This window comes from Enhydra lutris, unplaced genomic scaffold (assembly GCF_002288905.1).
Source record: "Enhydra lutris kenyoni isolate GAN:26980312 unplaced genomic scaffold, ASM228890v2 scaffoldscaffold22, whole genome shotgun sequence".
NCBI classification, from domain to species: Eukaryota; Metazoa; Chordata; class Mammalia; order Carnivora; family Mustelidae; genus Enhydra; species Enhydra lutris.
In genome coordinates, this window is record NW_019154106.1 from 26,573,214 (window position 1) to 26,589,618 (window position 16,405).

At 45.5% G+C, this 16,405-nt stretch overlaps 1 protein-coding gene across 1 annotated transcript in view; it reads left to right on the plus strand.

Annotated features, from left to right (window-relative positions):
* LOC111149732 (solute carrier family 1 member 2) overlaps positions 1-16,405 on the plus strand; it is a 48,749-nt gene that overhangs the window by 21,137 nt on the left and 11,207 nt on the right. The window contains exons 6-8 of the mRNA XM_022506975.1: positions 2,672-2,905; positions 7,692-7,886; positions 11,603-11,737. Coding sequence (XP_022362683.1) covers positions 2,672-2,905; positions 7,692-7,886; positions 11,603-11,737 — 564 coding nt within the window. The remainder of the gene's footprint in view (positions 1-2,671; positions 2,906-7,691; positions 7,887-11,602; positions 11,738-16,405) is intronic.

Consider the following 16,405-nt stretch of genomic DNA (forward strand, 5'->3'; position numbering starts at 1 on the left):
TCTTCGAGTTAATGCTCATTCCTGTTCTGGAGACCAAGGTGTTTCATTCCTGCTCACCATATTTATTTGCCCTGATACTCTACCTTCTGGCCTTTGAGTAACATTCTTCATTGACCTTGGAAACTCACGTTTCTCCTAGTGAGCTGAGTGCTCCAGAGGAAACATGTTTCCTCTCTCTGATCTGTTTGGCTCTGGCTCAAATGTGTTCTCCAGGGGGACTAGATAGCTGGTCTTGCTTGGCAAAGTGCCTTGAAAATCCTTTTTCTCCATTCTGCAAATTGCGTGTCCCAGAAGAGCAGGGAAATCGAATGTCACCCAGAACAGCTCATGTTTGTGTTTTTCTGGACATCTTTAAAGGGTGGTTGGTGCTTGGGAAAGAATTGATCTCGTGGCTTATGAAGATAAATGCTTGTTGGTTTTATGGGAAAGTGCATTGTGCTCAGTTACTTACAACTTCCTGGCACAAAGGCCTGGCCTCTGAGACAACCCCACTCATCTAAGAGATGTTGTGACCATGGGTGCATCAGGAGAGTGTAAAATGGTGAGAAATTCAAGGGTTTAAGGACTTAGCTCCTTCATGCCTGCAGAAACAGCCCTCCAACATTGCCAGCCTTCTTGCCAGCCTTCACCCACGGGAAAGATGTGGAGGCTACAGGCTGGATACTCATCAGGGAAGAGTTATTCTAAGGTTTTCACTAATTCTTGTCATTTACCAATCAGCTCTTTCAGAAGGTTCCTCTTGACAAAATATTTTGCTCATAAAAACATCTGCCATTGGATGGCAGTAGTCTATGCGTGGGTTTAGAAAGCCACATTAACTCAGACTTGGCTCTTTAAGAATGGTGGAGGAGAGGACATGGTGTACATGTGCGACCGCAGAATGTAGAGGATTCCTTGGTCAGCAGTCAGACTGGTGCTCACAGGGATGGGGGCGGGACTTTGACAGGGCACACATATGCATGCTCAAATATGCAGTCCTCACAGCATCCCATGAGGTTGGAGTTAGCCTAAGCTTTGACTTGCACATCTATAAAATGGGACTAAATCACTACAAGGTCATGTGGCTGGGCAAGCTTCATGTCTTACGTAATTGTATATATAATTCTCCTCTGCCCACCTCTTTTTTTTTTAAGATTTTATTTATTTATTTGACACACACAGAGAGAGAGAACACAAGCAGGGGAAACAACAGACAGAAGGAGAGGGAAAAACAGGCTCCCCACTGAGCAGGGAGCCTGATGCGGGGTTCAATCCCAGGGCACTGGAATCAGGACCTGAGCCGAAGGCAGACACTTAACCAACTGAGCCACCCCAGGAACTTCTACCCACATCTTTTTTTACCCAGGAAAGGCACAATTGCAAAAAACAAAAACATAAACAACAGATAAACAAAAAACAACCAGCAAATCTGGCTGGGCGGTCTGTCTCCCTTTGCTGACTCCATTACCTCAGCAGGGGGACCTTATCTTGGGACTTCATTTCCCCAGTCTTTTTCTCAAATACGTTCATAATTCTTACTAAAGTATCAACTTCCCCCTCAAACATTTTCTTTCCAGTCGGAAGGTGTTGCAGGCCGAACCAGTTTCTGCTTCAACCACTACCAGATTGGGCAATAAAAAAAGGCTGTTGCCCAACATGGGAAAAATACACTCAAGAGGAAAGAGAGCATGGTTAGTGCCCTCACAAGTGAGGACAGCAGTAAGTTGTTTCCAAGCTCCCAATCAAACAATAATAAGATAGAAGCATGAAAGAAGTTTCCGTAGAATAAATCGGTATATGGTAAGCTGTCAGCCTATGTAGAAAGAGCTCCCATTGCTCATTAAAGGAAAGTGGTTTGGCTGGGGGAGGGGAAAACAACCCTCGGAGAGTCATAGGCACTGAGACTGTTCTCCTACTTCCTGGTTTTGTGGTCTTGGACTGGTCTTAACTTTTCTGAACCTCAATTTCCTCGTTTGCCAAATAAGAATAATGATACTTTGATTTCAGGGTTGTGGTAAAAATGAAATGAGGTGACGTGTGCAGAGGTCTGACTGTATTGCCTGAGACTCGGGGCAGGGAAGCCAGCGTCCCTGGTAAGACAAGTATGGAAAGAAATACTTTCAGACTGAGAAGTAATAAAACCACGTCTCTCTAAATGGACTCTCTGGCTCAGAGGGTTTTCTTGTCTTGGCAGGTCTCTCTTTTTTGCTCCCTCTCTGTCTCTGTCTCTCTCATATTTTAATAAGCTTCCTATCGTCCAAGGTAAAAACAAAGCAAATTTACCAACGCCAGCTTAGAGGTGGGTGAAACTCTCATGAGCTTTCTGGGGAGCTCAAAATGGATTCCTAGTTTTCAAGGACGAAGTTGCAGGGGGGGAACAGGGAGACCAAACAAGATGCTCAAAGATTCTGTGCCTCTCCAGCTTGGTGCTTACCTGGGGGATGGTAAAGCTTGTGTCTGCTCTTCCTCAAAATCACCGGACCCACTGATGAGATTTCAGATGGTGCAGTTAGTCTGAAGTGAAGGAGAGCAGCTATCGAATCTCGTGGAATTCCTCCAGCGAAACTCTTGGTCTAGAAATAGGAAGGGTTTTCCTCAGGGTGTGGTACATGTAAGGCCCAGATAGAAGTTGTGAATTCCAGAAGGATGTCTTCAATGGTTTTTTTGGTTGTTTTTCTTTTATGTTTTCCAGGTACTCTCCCCTGGGTATCGCCTGCCTAATCTGTGGGAAGATCATTGCCATCAAGGACTTGGAAGTGGTTGCTAGGCAACTGGGGATGTACATGATCACGGTGATCGTGGGCCTCATCATCCATGGGGGCATCTTTCTCCCCTTGATTTACTTTGTAGTCACCAGGAAAAACCCTTTCTCCTTTTTTGCTGGCATTTTCCAAGCTTGGATCACTGCCCTGGGTACCGCTTCCAGGTAGAGAACACAAGAAATCACCTTTCTTTCTCTCTGCTCATTCTTTTCCCCTCTCTGCCACTTCCCCTTTGCAAAACCCTTTCATCATAAAGTTCAATGGGGATGGGTTTCACGTATTATTAAAATACTTCTGAAAAAGGTAACTGTTTTGTATTTTTGGCTCCTAGGAACTCAGGAGCCTTCTGATGAACATGTTTGCTGACAAGCAACCATCCTGGAAATACTTAATATTAAATTTCCCAGATGAATGCATGCTGTTGCCTATCTAATCTGGCATATCTAGCATTGGTTTCATTTTAAATATTTTCCAAAAGGATGTATCAGGATGTTAAGCTATTTAAGAAATTCTCTGACCTGTGATTTGAAAAATGCTATCACAAAAGATCACTCCTTTGGAGTCATTTTTCAAAAGTCAAAAAAGTGAGCTTTTTCATGGCAAATGTGTTCAGTGAGATTTTCTTTTTTAAAAACCAAACCAGAAGTCAGTCAGGTATATGACTTCTGTATGAACTTCTAGTGGACCATTCTGCCCCAGTGATTTTGAGAAAATCGGGTTGGCATTGATTCAACTTGACATTGACTGAGAGTCTGTTCCTTCTTCGTTAACTAAGTTCCCAGGCATCTGAAGCCAGTGAGGACTCCAGAGATACACGGAGGAAAAAAATATATTTTTTAGATATCTTCTTAGACTGAATTTAGCAAAAACAAACAAACAAACAAAAACGGATACATAAGAAACACCTGGCAATTTAGAATTTCAAAGATTAGAAGAGTTTTATTGTTTCAGCCTGCACTAGTTACTGGTATTTCTGCACAAAACTAAGGGTCATGAAACTAAGACTGAGGCAGGTGGGAGGGAGGCAAGCCAACTCTGCAACCCCTAGCTCAGCATCGTCTCTGGAGTCACAGGTGGTAGGTCCTTGTTGTCGAGCCTGTGACCATGCTCTGCAGGTGAGACGGCCACTCTGTTGTGACGCAGCGTGACAGTTGTCCCAAGGCTACTGAGAAGGCAGTCATTTTTTCCCTACAGGTCAATAGTGGTGACCACCTGAGGAACCAAATTTATACTTCCATCTTGCACATCAATGAGATTTTGGCAGGAGTAGAGTGGAATTTCAGAAGACGCTAAAAATATATATAATTCCAGGGATCTGGATTCTGCATTCAGTTTCCCAAGATGAAGGGAAACACCCCAAATTCCTTTGTCCCTCTTGGTCTGATATATTTCATATGGATAAGTATCTCTATCCATAAAGATCCCCCTCTCTTTGGAGAAAAAGTAAAATTCTCCCCCACCAAACAATATGTTTAGTTTTATATTTGTTTTCTGGTTATGAGCGTGGTGTTTGCTCATTGTGAAAAGAAGTCAGACAGTGAATAGAGTTTTGAAGAAGAAAATGAACATTACCAGTTCTTCTATTGCCCAGGAGTAATTAATAGTAACCCTTTTAGTTAATCTTAATAGTTCTGTATTTTTCCAGTTTGTACCATGTATAGGTGTTGTAAATTGCTATCACCGGTCAACCTATCATAAAAGTTCTGTCAATATGATCCTCCCACCCACTCTTTTTAAATGACATAATAATACCCTGTGGGTGCCACAACACAACCCCACCTCCACTGTGTGATGTACATGTAAAGTGTGTTTACTAAGCAGGGCTGTGACAAGCATCCTTATAAACACTTTTCTGTAAGCTTGTCTGATGATCCCCTCAGGATAATTTATAGAAGTGGAATTTCTGAGTCTAGTGGTAAGCACACTGTATGTTTGAAAACGTACCACCAGCTTGCTGCTCAAAAAAGTCTGTTAGTGTAGGTCCCTACTAACGGGGTGTGCGAGACTGCCTTTTCCCATCTATTCATGAGCGCTAGATATTATCACTTTATTAATTTTCCAATCTTATTGGTGAAAAATGATCTTATTGATTTTGCATTTCTTTGATTACTAATGAGAGGAAACATCTCTTTGCCTTCTTATTGACCGTCCTCCCCTCCTCTATTTGACCTTGTGAATTGTTTGTGATGGTCATTTCCTATTGGGGAATGCATCCATTCCTGATTGGCTTTAACCCTCTTCATGTATAAAAATATTAACTCATGTGTCCCATGTTGCAAATGATGTTCCTCTCTGTCTGGCGCTTGTCTTGAAAATTTGTCATGTTTTTGCCCCTAGAAGTTTTAAATTTGCATATCATTGAAGTTGTCAATATTTTCATTTAGTATTTGGAATTTCAATTTTTTTCCTCAGGAAAATCACCACCAAAAATAATAAAATATTACTTTATATTTTCTTCCAATGCCTTTGTGGTTTTGATCTTTAAATCTTTCAAAAAATATTATTATCTTTCCTTTGAATGTCTAGACAGTTTTCCCAGTACTTTTAATTAGATAAAGTAAATCCTAAAGGCATATGGATGGCCCAAGTTCATATTTAAATCAGACAGATGCTTGGGTTATCTGGCCAAGGCCACGAATGCTAGACCCATTTCTCCTCCTTACCCTGTATTTCAAGTGAATTAATCTTTGGTTAAACTGTGGCTTTTGCCAGGATGTGGAATTTCATTTGTTAAAAGAAAACACACTTAAAGAAAAATCTGTGGCATGAGTCACATACTTAGAACTAACTCTGCCATTATGATGGGAGGGAAAAAACACAAAGCCTCAGGATGGCCAGTTAACTATTCTTTCTACCTCCTTGGACCCTGACGGAAGGAGAAGTGGAAGGAGCTGACTTCCTTTCCTCAACAGGCTGGTGTCAGGGAGGACTGATGGAAGGGGGCAGCCTGGGACACTCCTCTCTGCATCCTGCTGACATCAGTCCATGCTGTTGAAACTACTCTGGGAGAAGAGAAGAAGACTGTCAAGTATCTGCTAGTTATTATTAGCAATATTTGAAAACTGTCATATGGTCATTGAGGCAGGAGCCAAAAAACCCATGTCAGAATGTCAGATGGGCAGGAAAGAGTTAAAATTCTCAAGTTCCCATTTGGATTGGTTGGGTATATATGAATTTTGAGAGTATTTTCATGATTTACCAATTATTTTCTCTGATCTATTTAATTATCTGAAGACCTCTTGATGACATTTTGGGAAAGTGGATACAATAATAAAAATTGACATATTCCAGTCCTCCCAGAAATGTGCTCAGACTCTACCATTTAGAATCCCAGCCACCTACCACAGCTGCTGTTTTGCACTAGTCATGGTGTCCTGCCAACTCTTCAAAAGGGTCCGAAGAAAGGGTGGAGTGGGGGAGTCACGTTAAACAGCTGGGACAGCCAACTGGGCAGAAGATACAAGAGGGCTCCAAACATTCATTTCCTCTACCTAAGACCAAGAAGGAGGCATGAGACCCCTGGCCTGAAACCACAAAGAATGTTCCCGTAAGATGACTCTGGCTTCCCTAAGGTTATTATTGGGAGCCTGTGGGTCAGTGGTTTAAGAAGATGCCGACTTAGGTGACCTTAAGTTTAGAGTTTCCGTTTTCTGTTTCTGAGTAGGCCCTGGAATCTGCATTTTCTATAGCTCCTCTGAAGCCATAGAAAGCTTCTCCCACTCTCGGAGAAACGGAGACCTCTGGCAGGGGTCTATGTTAAGCTTGGTGGGAACCCTAATTCTGACTAGTAGAAGGAGGGAACCAGGACAAAGGCTGTCAATGCATGATAGAAAAAAGTATGTCTGCACCCAATTCAGTTTGCTAAGGTTTGGACAGAAAAAAGGCCCCAAAAGCAAAATATAAAACAGGACAAACCCCAAAGAGAACGGGCCACAAAGCACTCGCATGGCAATTTGGGTGTTCTACGTTTCTTTCCATATTACTTAAATTTTGAAGCAAATCCACCTACCCTCCCACACGCCTCTCTCCACATGGAAATAATATTTTGGCCGTCAGTGACCCTTATCTTTACAGGTCTCCTAATTTGAAAGACGCACGAACATGTCAGGAGTTCTGGCCCTTGAGGCTGGGTCATGTGGTGAGGAATTCCCGTCCCAGGCCTGGGATGAGAGCGGGGGAGTCACTCCGTCCACACTGAGTCTTTGATTAGCTACAGAGCACATGCTTTTTGCTCTATATTGTTGTAAAGACTGTACAGTTGGCCAGTGACCACGTATTAGGGAGTTGGACTGTCTGTGAGGGTCCCTAGTGAATTTCTAGAGGCTCAGGTTCAGGCTAAATGGTGTTTAACATGTTTGTCCAGCATTCTGAAAATTAGCTCAGGGCATTTCCCAGAGGCTGGAGGCAGCCCATGTAGTCATCTTATTGGAAAGTGTTTCCAGCATGAAATTATGGGTCATTCAAAAATCCCTCTTTCCGCTTCACTGTTGACTGCTCATTGTTTTCTGACACGTTGTTTTTTTTTTTTAAAGATTTTATTTATTTGACAGAGAGAAATCACAAGTAGGCAGAGAGGCAGGCAGAGAGAGAGGAGGAAGCAGGCTCCCCGCGGAGCAGAGATCCCGATGTGGGACTCGATCCCAGGGTGCTGGGATCATTGGTCTTTAATATTTAATATAAGAGGGACACACTGATCAAAGGAACAAGAATTTAAAGCTCTAAGTAGATCTCAAAAACCAACAAAAAGAGCTTGCTACTTATGAGCATCTTAATAAGACTGAAACGCCGAACAGCTGGTCTCTAATTTGGCTTTGGGCACTGTTTTTTTCATGTCATGTTGCTTGATTGGAACAAAGAACAAACGCTTTGTGGTGGCATTTCAGTTTGAGTTTTGTCCTGCTTCTCTAAAGCGGATATAAACTCATGTGTCTCTCTCTCTTGGTTCCTTAGTGCTGGAACTTTACCTGTTACCTTCCGTTGCCTGGAAGAAAATCTGGGAATCGATAAGCGCGTGACCAGATTTGTCCTCCCAGTCGGAGCAACCATCAACATGGATGGCACAGCCCTTTATGAAGCGGTGGCCGCCATCTTTATTGCCCAGATGAATGGTGTTATCCTGGATGGAGGCCAGATTGTGACTGTGAGGTGAGTGGAGATTGGGTGGAGGAGGCACTGAAATGACCTTTTGTCCTCCCCCCTTCCACACTAACTCCATTTGATGGGGCCGCTTGAATTTCAGGTCCCCTGGTGGAAGAATGATGAAGGAAATGACACAGAAGGGGAGTTACTGGCAGTCTCGAAGGGAAAATATTGTGACAGGAAAGAAGCAGGCTCATACGTAGGCCTTCTGTTTGTATTGCACATGTGAAATTGGTTTGGAAATTTGGTATGACGTGATTTTTAACAATCCTGTGATGTTGCAAGGCAGTGATTTCTACACCCATTTAATAAATTGGGAAGCACAGGCTTCCAGGGGCAGGGTGGTTGGTGAAGACTACCACATTAATGAGCCAGGAGGGCTGTAACAGGGGCCGACATCAGCTGACTCTGACTCCACTTTTCCTTTCTTTAAAATCTGTTCCCTTCAGCATTTCAGAGGGCGATGGCAGAAGTAACGAAACACTGGAAGGAAGAGGTTTCTCAATACAATAGAAACCATTTTATTATAACTAAGTAGCAAATTTAGATACCCATGTTTTACTAAATCTATTTTTACCCTATGTATTCATCCTTGAAGAAATTTAGGAAGAACACTTTCCCAAGAGATCGTTAACAATGCATTGCTTCTCCATAAACTTACAGATCACACTTACTTGCATATGCTAATTTCTCAAATGCTTACAGCCATGCTGTGAGGCATGGACTTGTCTTAGCTCAGGATGCTATAGCAGAATACCACAGACCCACAGGTGCTTAGACAACAGACATTGATTTCTCACGGTTCTAGAGACTGGGAGGACCACGATGAAAGTGCTGGCAAACTCAGTTCCTGGTGACTGTCCTCTTCCTGGCTAGTGTTGTCCTTCTTGCTGTTTGCTCTGGCCTTTCCTTGGCAGGTGGAGAAAGAGTGAGAAAGCTTTTGTAGGTCTCCTCTGATAAGAGCTAATCCCCTCATGAGGGCACCACCCTCATGACTTCCTTACCACCGCCCGCCACCGCCCCCTCAAAGGCCCTGCCTCCAAACACCATCACCTTGGAGATCAGGGCTTAGACAAATGAATTTGATAGTGGGGGACACAACTCAGTCCGTAGCAGCACTATAGGGGGGTACTCAGTTTCCTCATTGGGTATATTGGGGACATCCTAGGGAGTTAAGTGTATTATCCCTGGGACATAGTCACCTGTCAATAAATGTTAGCTACTAGTATTATTACTATTAGTGATGCTCAATAGCATTCAGTACTTCTAGAATATGAAAGAAGAATGTGACGGTGGTGTAGTGAGTGCCATGATGTCACTCAGGGAAATCGTACTTCAGATCTGGGTACCACGCTTTCTGAGTCACGTGGTCACAGAATGCACATAAGACTGCCAACGTCTCTTGCTTTAAAACTCAGAGACCAACAAAAGGAAAAACCCCTCCTTTTGAAGCCAAGTGAGATGATTTCTGGTCCCTGAATTCTTGGCCCTGATGGCAGCCACACTTAACACCAAGTTCACACTGTTAGATGAAAACTTAAGAGACGGGAGGATGGTCTGGTGACCAATGATTGGGATTGATTAATGCAGAGTTTTCAGTGTTGGAGGGATCGGGGATGGGGGCATCGGGGGTCCACACAGCATTGGAATCAAGCAGATGAGTGTCCTGAGCCCAGCAGACGGCGGCCAAGCAGTTCGATGTTTCTCCATCCGTCCGGTTTGTGGTTCCCCCCATGGAGAGCAGAGGCAACCATATGTACCTTGCAGGGTTACTGTGAGGCTCTGCTGTGACAATGTGTGTGTCATGCTCTGTACCGCGTCCAAGAACCAGCCCTGGAGAAGTGAGCCAGAGAGTGGAAGGACAGGAAATGCGGAAAGGGATAGAGAGATGGAGGAGAGATCACTGTCCCCAGGAAGCTGTTGCAGGCTGAAGGGAGAGTAGGGGGACCAGCTTCCAGGAAGAATATCCTTTATAGTCTTTTGTCTCACAGCCCAGAGGGGCCCAACCATGGGGCCACAGTGCAGAGGGATGTGTAAGAATGACTCATAACAGAAGCAACTGATGTTGTAAATAAAACGGCTGAGGCCTTGACCGTTGGAACTTGGGAAGTCCCTCTTTCCTGGTGTTCTACCCGTGCCAGGCAAATGGCAGAGAATTCCCACTTTCTAACTCTCGGGGCTTTAGGGAAGCTTTTATTTGCAAAGCGGCCTCACCCTGCCCAGACTTTCTGATAACAGGAACGGTTCACATTTACTGGGGGCTTGCAATGTGTCAGGCCTCTTCTATGTGCTTTCTATTTATTAGCTCCTGATGACGCTTTCTTAAAGATAAGGAAATCATGGCACAAGGAGGTAAAGTAAGTTGCTCAAAGTCCTGTGGTTAATAAGTGACAGAGCTGGGATTCGAATTTAGGTTGTTCCCTTCCATAATCTTCATCAATACCCACTCTATACTCTAACCTCCCATGATCCAGAAGGATCCAAAAAAATAAAAAAATAAAAAATGGAGTTCTTTAAGCCTTGATGGCAGCGCCACATTGACAGGGGCAGGAGAAGAGTACAGATGGGTTCTGTCAATCCCACCAAGGGGAGGTGTCCAGAAGGTGACAGGCTTACACCTGGGAGGATGGCAGTATGGAAAGACCAGCGCAAACCACAGAACCTCCTATGGTCTTCCTGTCCTCTTACATAAGATTAGGTAAATTCAGGTCCCTCCCCATGGTAAGACCCAGGATTCTGTGCTTGGTCACAGCAATGGTCTGAGTTCAGTTAAACCAGTTTGGAAGCCTGACTCTTAGTTTGGAGCTGGAGGACCTACTCTAGAAACTCTAGCTTTGTCTAACTACAAATAAAGCACCCCCCTTTTCTTCACTGTGCCCACAAAAGCAAGTTGGGAATCTATATTTTCATAAGCATCTTTCCATTTAGAAATGACAACTTTCAGAAATGGCATCAGAAAAGAGGAGGAAAAAGAGACTGCCCTTTGCTGGACCACAGAGACCCCCTGGTGTCTAGACAGGGCACTTGAACCCTAGATTGAACCCTCTTCCAGAGACAACTTCAAAACGGTGCTGGGTGTGCTCTTGGCTTTGCAAATGATGAGAGGCTTCAGAAGGAAAACCTCCTGTTATTGCATTATCTCTCCTTGGCGCCTTCTTTCTGAATAATGTATTTTCCAGTCCATGGTGAAATGTCCAGGCGTCTAAAGCTTAATGTCATTTGGAATCTGTTGATTTGTTCCCCTGATGTCCACTCAATTGGGTCTGGATATTTGCTATTCTGAGTTCTCATGTTAACATTGGCAGTGGCCTCCTCAGACTCTTGCCATGGAGTCCAAATGTCTCTGGGGCTCCCAGAGACATAAAGGCGTAAGCAGAAATGAATGCAGTGGTATTCCCATGGGAGGATTAGGGTGATTTGTTTTCCTTCTTTATTATTTCCCTGCCTGCTTAAGAGCCATGCTTACCTTAGTTGAGCCCTGCGATATGTTAGGCTAATTGGCTCTCCTGCTGAGCATAAGGCTACAATCCCTGAATTTATAAACTTCTACCACAGCTGTGTAGAATCCAAGGAGACCCTAATTCCCGGGTGCTGGCACTCTAGATTTCTCTGTTCTTTGAGAAACAAAAGAAATTTTATGACTGCTGGGAAAATTGAAGCCAGGGATGGTCTTGCCAAGTCCTCTTTCTCTTCCCCTGACCCAGTCTTCTCTGTTCGCTCAGCCTCACGGCCACGCTGGCCAGCGTCGGTGCAGCCAGTATCCCCAGCGCGGGCCTCGTCACCATGCTCCTCATCCTGACGGCTGTGGGCCTGCCGACGGAGGACATCAGCCTGCTGGTGGCCGTGGACTGGCTTCTGTAAGTGCCTGCCAAGGGGGCTGGGCTGCGGATGTGAGTCTGGCCTCCCGGGGCTCGACCAGATGCAAGGTTGCAGCCAAGGTCTTTGCAAAACCCCATGACAACTTCTTCCCTCCCTTCCCTCCCTCCTTCCCTCTAACATTTACCGAGTGCCTCATTGGGAACCAAAGGTGAAAAAAGCATGCTGAGGACCTCACAGTCCAGTGGAGGCATCAGATAAATTACAAAACAAAGTGAAAAGCCCAGCAATAAGGACACCGCCACGGATGCACGGGGGGTCCCGGGACATTAGGCTGAATGAACAAAGCACAGAGGATCCGATTTTTATGAAGCTGCAGGAAAGGCAATATAATCTTGGCAATAAAAAGAGATCAGTGGTTGCCTGGGCATGGACGGGGTAAAGAGACTAATTGGGAAGGGGCACAAGGAAATCGTTTTGGGTGGTAGAAATGTTTCATAGGCACAGGTACACACAGGGTCTACGTTTGTCAAAACTCATCAAACCATACACTTAGCTTGAGTACCTATTACCATATGTAAATTATACTTCAATAAAGTAGATGCAAATAGCTCATGTAGGGGTGCCTGGGTGGCACAGTCAGTTGAGCATCTGACTCCTGATTTTGGCTCACATCATGTTCTCAGCATCCTGGGATCAAGGCCCATGTCAGGCTCTGCGCTCAGAGGGGAGTCTGCTTGAGATTCTCTCTCTCTCTCCCTCTGCCCCTCCAGCTATCACTGGTGTGGTCTTTCTCTCTTACTCTCGCTCTTACCCTTGCTCTAAAATAAAGATATAAATCTTAAAAAAATATATAGGCTGCAATAAAAGGATCGTGCTAGAAAGAGGCACCCACCCCAGTCTTGGATGGAAGGGCAGAATGGGGGAATCAGGCAATAATGAACATGGCGACTGAATTTGCCTGGGCACCAGATGCCAGCCACGGCACCAAGCATTTTACTTCTTCCACTTTCTAATAACCCCCAAGGTTTGGTATTATTACTCTTGGTGTATAGATGAGGAAACTGAGGTATAGGGAGGCAAAGTGACTTGAGAGTGAGGAAAGATTTGAGTCCAGTTTGGCTTGGTTTGGGAGGCTGCTACGTTCTTCATCATGGCCATATTCAAGCTTCTGAAGGCAGTGAGAGCTGAGCTGAATTGTAACTGGTAGGTAGATATAGACAGGGGAGGAAGCAGGGCATTTCAGTCAAGGCCAAGGCCTGCCTGTGCAAAGGCACTGAGGCAGCAAACAGTGTGAGGACCTATGAGTGGTTTAGTAATACTGGAGTACAGAGTGGGAGGCAGGGTCCGGTGAAAGGTGGGGCAAAATGGAAACCCAGCATGGCCACGCAGAGAAGTTCAAACTTGATTGTGTCCACATAGCTCAGCTACCTTTCCCAGTATATTTACCAGTGAAGGGCATTTTCATACTGTAAGACACTCACTACCCATTCACAGGGCAAGTCTAGCCAGATGGCCCCCAACAGGGAGATGGGAATCAATCCTTGCTAAGGGCCTACTCAGTCTCTGATGTTCTGTGAGGTATACACTGATGCTTCCTGTCTAATCTTGGAGCTAAGCAACAGGGGTGGGGATGCTGTTGGGTTCAATGTCAGGGACACAGAGGTCCAAGGCCAAAGTGGCCACACAGATTTTTTAAACTGCTCTACATGGCAGGGGCAATTTTTCTGACATCTATTGGCATAGATTTTAAGAGCCAGAAGCCACCTTAATGCTTTTGAGTTTCCTGCATCTAAAACAACAGTTCCTTCCCCCTCCCTTCGCCCTTCCAAAAGGAAAAACACTCCTGTGACTGAAGGGAGGGACATCTGGAAAGCTGGAAGGAAGACTCACCTCTCCACAGAGCTTGCCTGTTGTTAAGATCTAGGTTAGAATAGAGAAGTGCTCCCCAGACGTAATCTGTACACCTTGGGAGGGCTGCAAGGAAGTTTCATGATCTTCTTGACGGGATCCTCATCGCCAGGGAAATGCTCTGAAAGTACCTTTAGAGGGAAGGTGAAGAGTGAGAAAAATAGCCTCATTCTCTGTCCCTGCTAGCCTCTCTCAGGGGCTGGGGGTGGGTCCTCTGTGCTAGTTCCGTTGTTCTGGGAGCCTGTGCTGGCTCCAGGGCAGCTTTTCTCACGGCGTCTGTCCGATGAGGCCAGGCGGTCATCATGGTGGCCAAGATTCCGCAGTGGTTTATGGGTGGAAGGATTGGGAGGGAATGGGATGAAGGAGACAAAGGAGTGGGGTGGGCTTTCCTGGGGAGGAGGACAAAAGGGAAGTGAGGGCATTGGCAATACTTTAGGGTCAGTCGGAGATCAATACATATGTGCTAAATTTCACCACAGAGTTGCTGTGTGATAACCAGGGGCCTTTCCACACAGGAAGAAAGACCGAGGAAACTATTGAAATGAACTGTGCTTCCCCTGTGACTTTTGCTTCCTGAGTCCTCTGCCCCTTGGCTCCTTGAACCCCCTGAAACGGTGGACTACTCTTGCCTGTGTGTCTCCATTACCTCGTCTCTTCTTGGGCTTATGTCTGAGGCCTGAAATCCACCATTAGAGACTGATCTTTTTATAAAAGATCATTATAGAGATAACCTTCCCTCATGATCATGCAAATGCCTTTTCTGAGTGAAAAAATCTGGAAATGAAGAAAGGGAGCTGGTACCTGGTGGATTCCGCCATGTTCTTTACATGTGGTAATGATTAATCCCCGAAGGGCCCTAAGGAGTGTTTCACAGATGATGAAACCGGGAATCAGAAGAGTTAAGTGTCTTGCCTGTGGGCACAAGAGAGCTTGGGTGGTCAGGTCAGGACCCTTTACCACTACCCCCATCCCTGACACAACTTCCTACTTGACCAGGCAGATCTAGCGGTGGGCAGAAAGCAGAGAGGCGCTCAGTCAGAAAGGTTTAGGGAAGACAGACCTATTAGGGTCACCCCCAGTTTCACAGAATAACCAGGGAATTTTTCGTTTGACCTGTTTTTTTTTCCTCCTCCCCAGACTAAAACAAAACATCAGAAAAGCCTAAATGGGGACAAAAGGGGTCCAGTCAAGGTCTCTGCTACTCCGAGAATTCAAGCCCTCCAGCCATTGTGGGCGCTGGGCTTCTTGGCAGTCATTTGCTTCCAAGCCTGTTGGATGAGAGCCATTTCATGAAACGTCTAAGACCCTACCCACTTCTGACCTAAATGCTAGCAAATGGAATAGGAGGGCTGGGTCCTCCCCATCACCCCACACCAGCACTCACATGTTCGTACTTGCGCCGAGAGCAGGGCGTCCTAACTCCAGGGCAGGAACGTGCCAGCAGAAGGGAGTTGGCTGAACCCAAAACTGATGATACATTTGGATTAACTATATTGATGAAACTCTATATGAGAAAACTCAATCCCAGGCTGGCGTGGGAAGGAAGGAACAAATGAAGAGCTGTCTTCTGGTTCTGGGGTTGGATCTCAGGTGCGGGAGGGGGTGGGGGCTCTGTGCCCAGAGAAAAGAAAACAAACAGTCAGGAGCCCTGGATCTGAGCTCTGCACTTACTCTTTGTGCGACTTTGAGCAAGTTACCCTCCAGACTTCAGCTCTGTCATGTGAACAGTGAGAATAATGACTTGTCAGCTTAAAAGCAGAGTCTAGACCCCATGCCCTTGAGTGCCCTACTGGTTTTAAGACCTGGACTAGTATTCTGAGGGTGATGGATGTTTGTGTACAAATAAGCCTGAACGTTCCTTTTAAGAAGAGGAAAAAAAGGGAGGGTAGAGGAGCCTGGGAAAATGTGTGTAGGGGTCTGTAGCTAGGTCAGATCTGCTTTGAATTAGTAATGGTGGCACATTCTTGCTCACCAGCAAGTGGAGCTCTGGAAACACACTCTTGGTCATGGGCTCTGTGGCCACTGGGTGCCCGTTACAGTGTGAGCAGGGTCAGAGGGAAGAGGTGACACAGATGTACAGGGGGAGGCTGGCCATTCCCTAGTGAAATAGTCGGTGGTGGAGGCAGGGGGGCGGTGAAGTAGAGAAAAAGAAAAGGTGAAGGGATTTTTTTTTTTCTCTCCAGGCAAAGCTTGTAAGCTCTCATAACTCTAGCAATTTTTCAATTTAAAACCAAACAAAGCCTGCAGTGACATTTAATGTGCCACAGTGTTTGCCAGCTGCTGGAGACTGGCCAGCCTCATTACTGCCCGCCAGGCCCTGGATGCTTTTTGATGGGCAGGCTTGGCTGCTCTGTAAATGTCATGGTGAAAACGAAGATTCTGGGCCCCGAAAACTGCCGGAGTCCTCGAACACTGGATGGAAGGGGCTGGTAAAACCAGAACCTTCCCCAGGGTCCAAGAAGCCCTTTGTGTCAGGAATTCTTGGCACCTATTTCTAAGAGAACTCGCTGACACCCCCGTCTCTTGGAGGGAAGCAGGAAGGAACCAGTACCAGGAAGAGGTAATAAATAACCAGGTCTGGCCACAGGTGGCAAAAGGAAAGCCAAAATACAGTGAAACCCAAGGGGATCCATGACCCACTTATCATGTAAGATTGCTAGTGAGATCATTTCTGGGGACAGATTTACTAGCTGGGGGACAGAGTTGAAATTGAACTTACTAGGGAGACTTACGGCCTCCCTCCTGCAGGGGGAGCTCTGAAGCTCCCTGTTAGCATCTCTCCCTGGAGGGACTAGAGC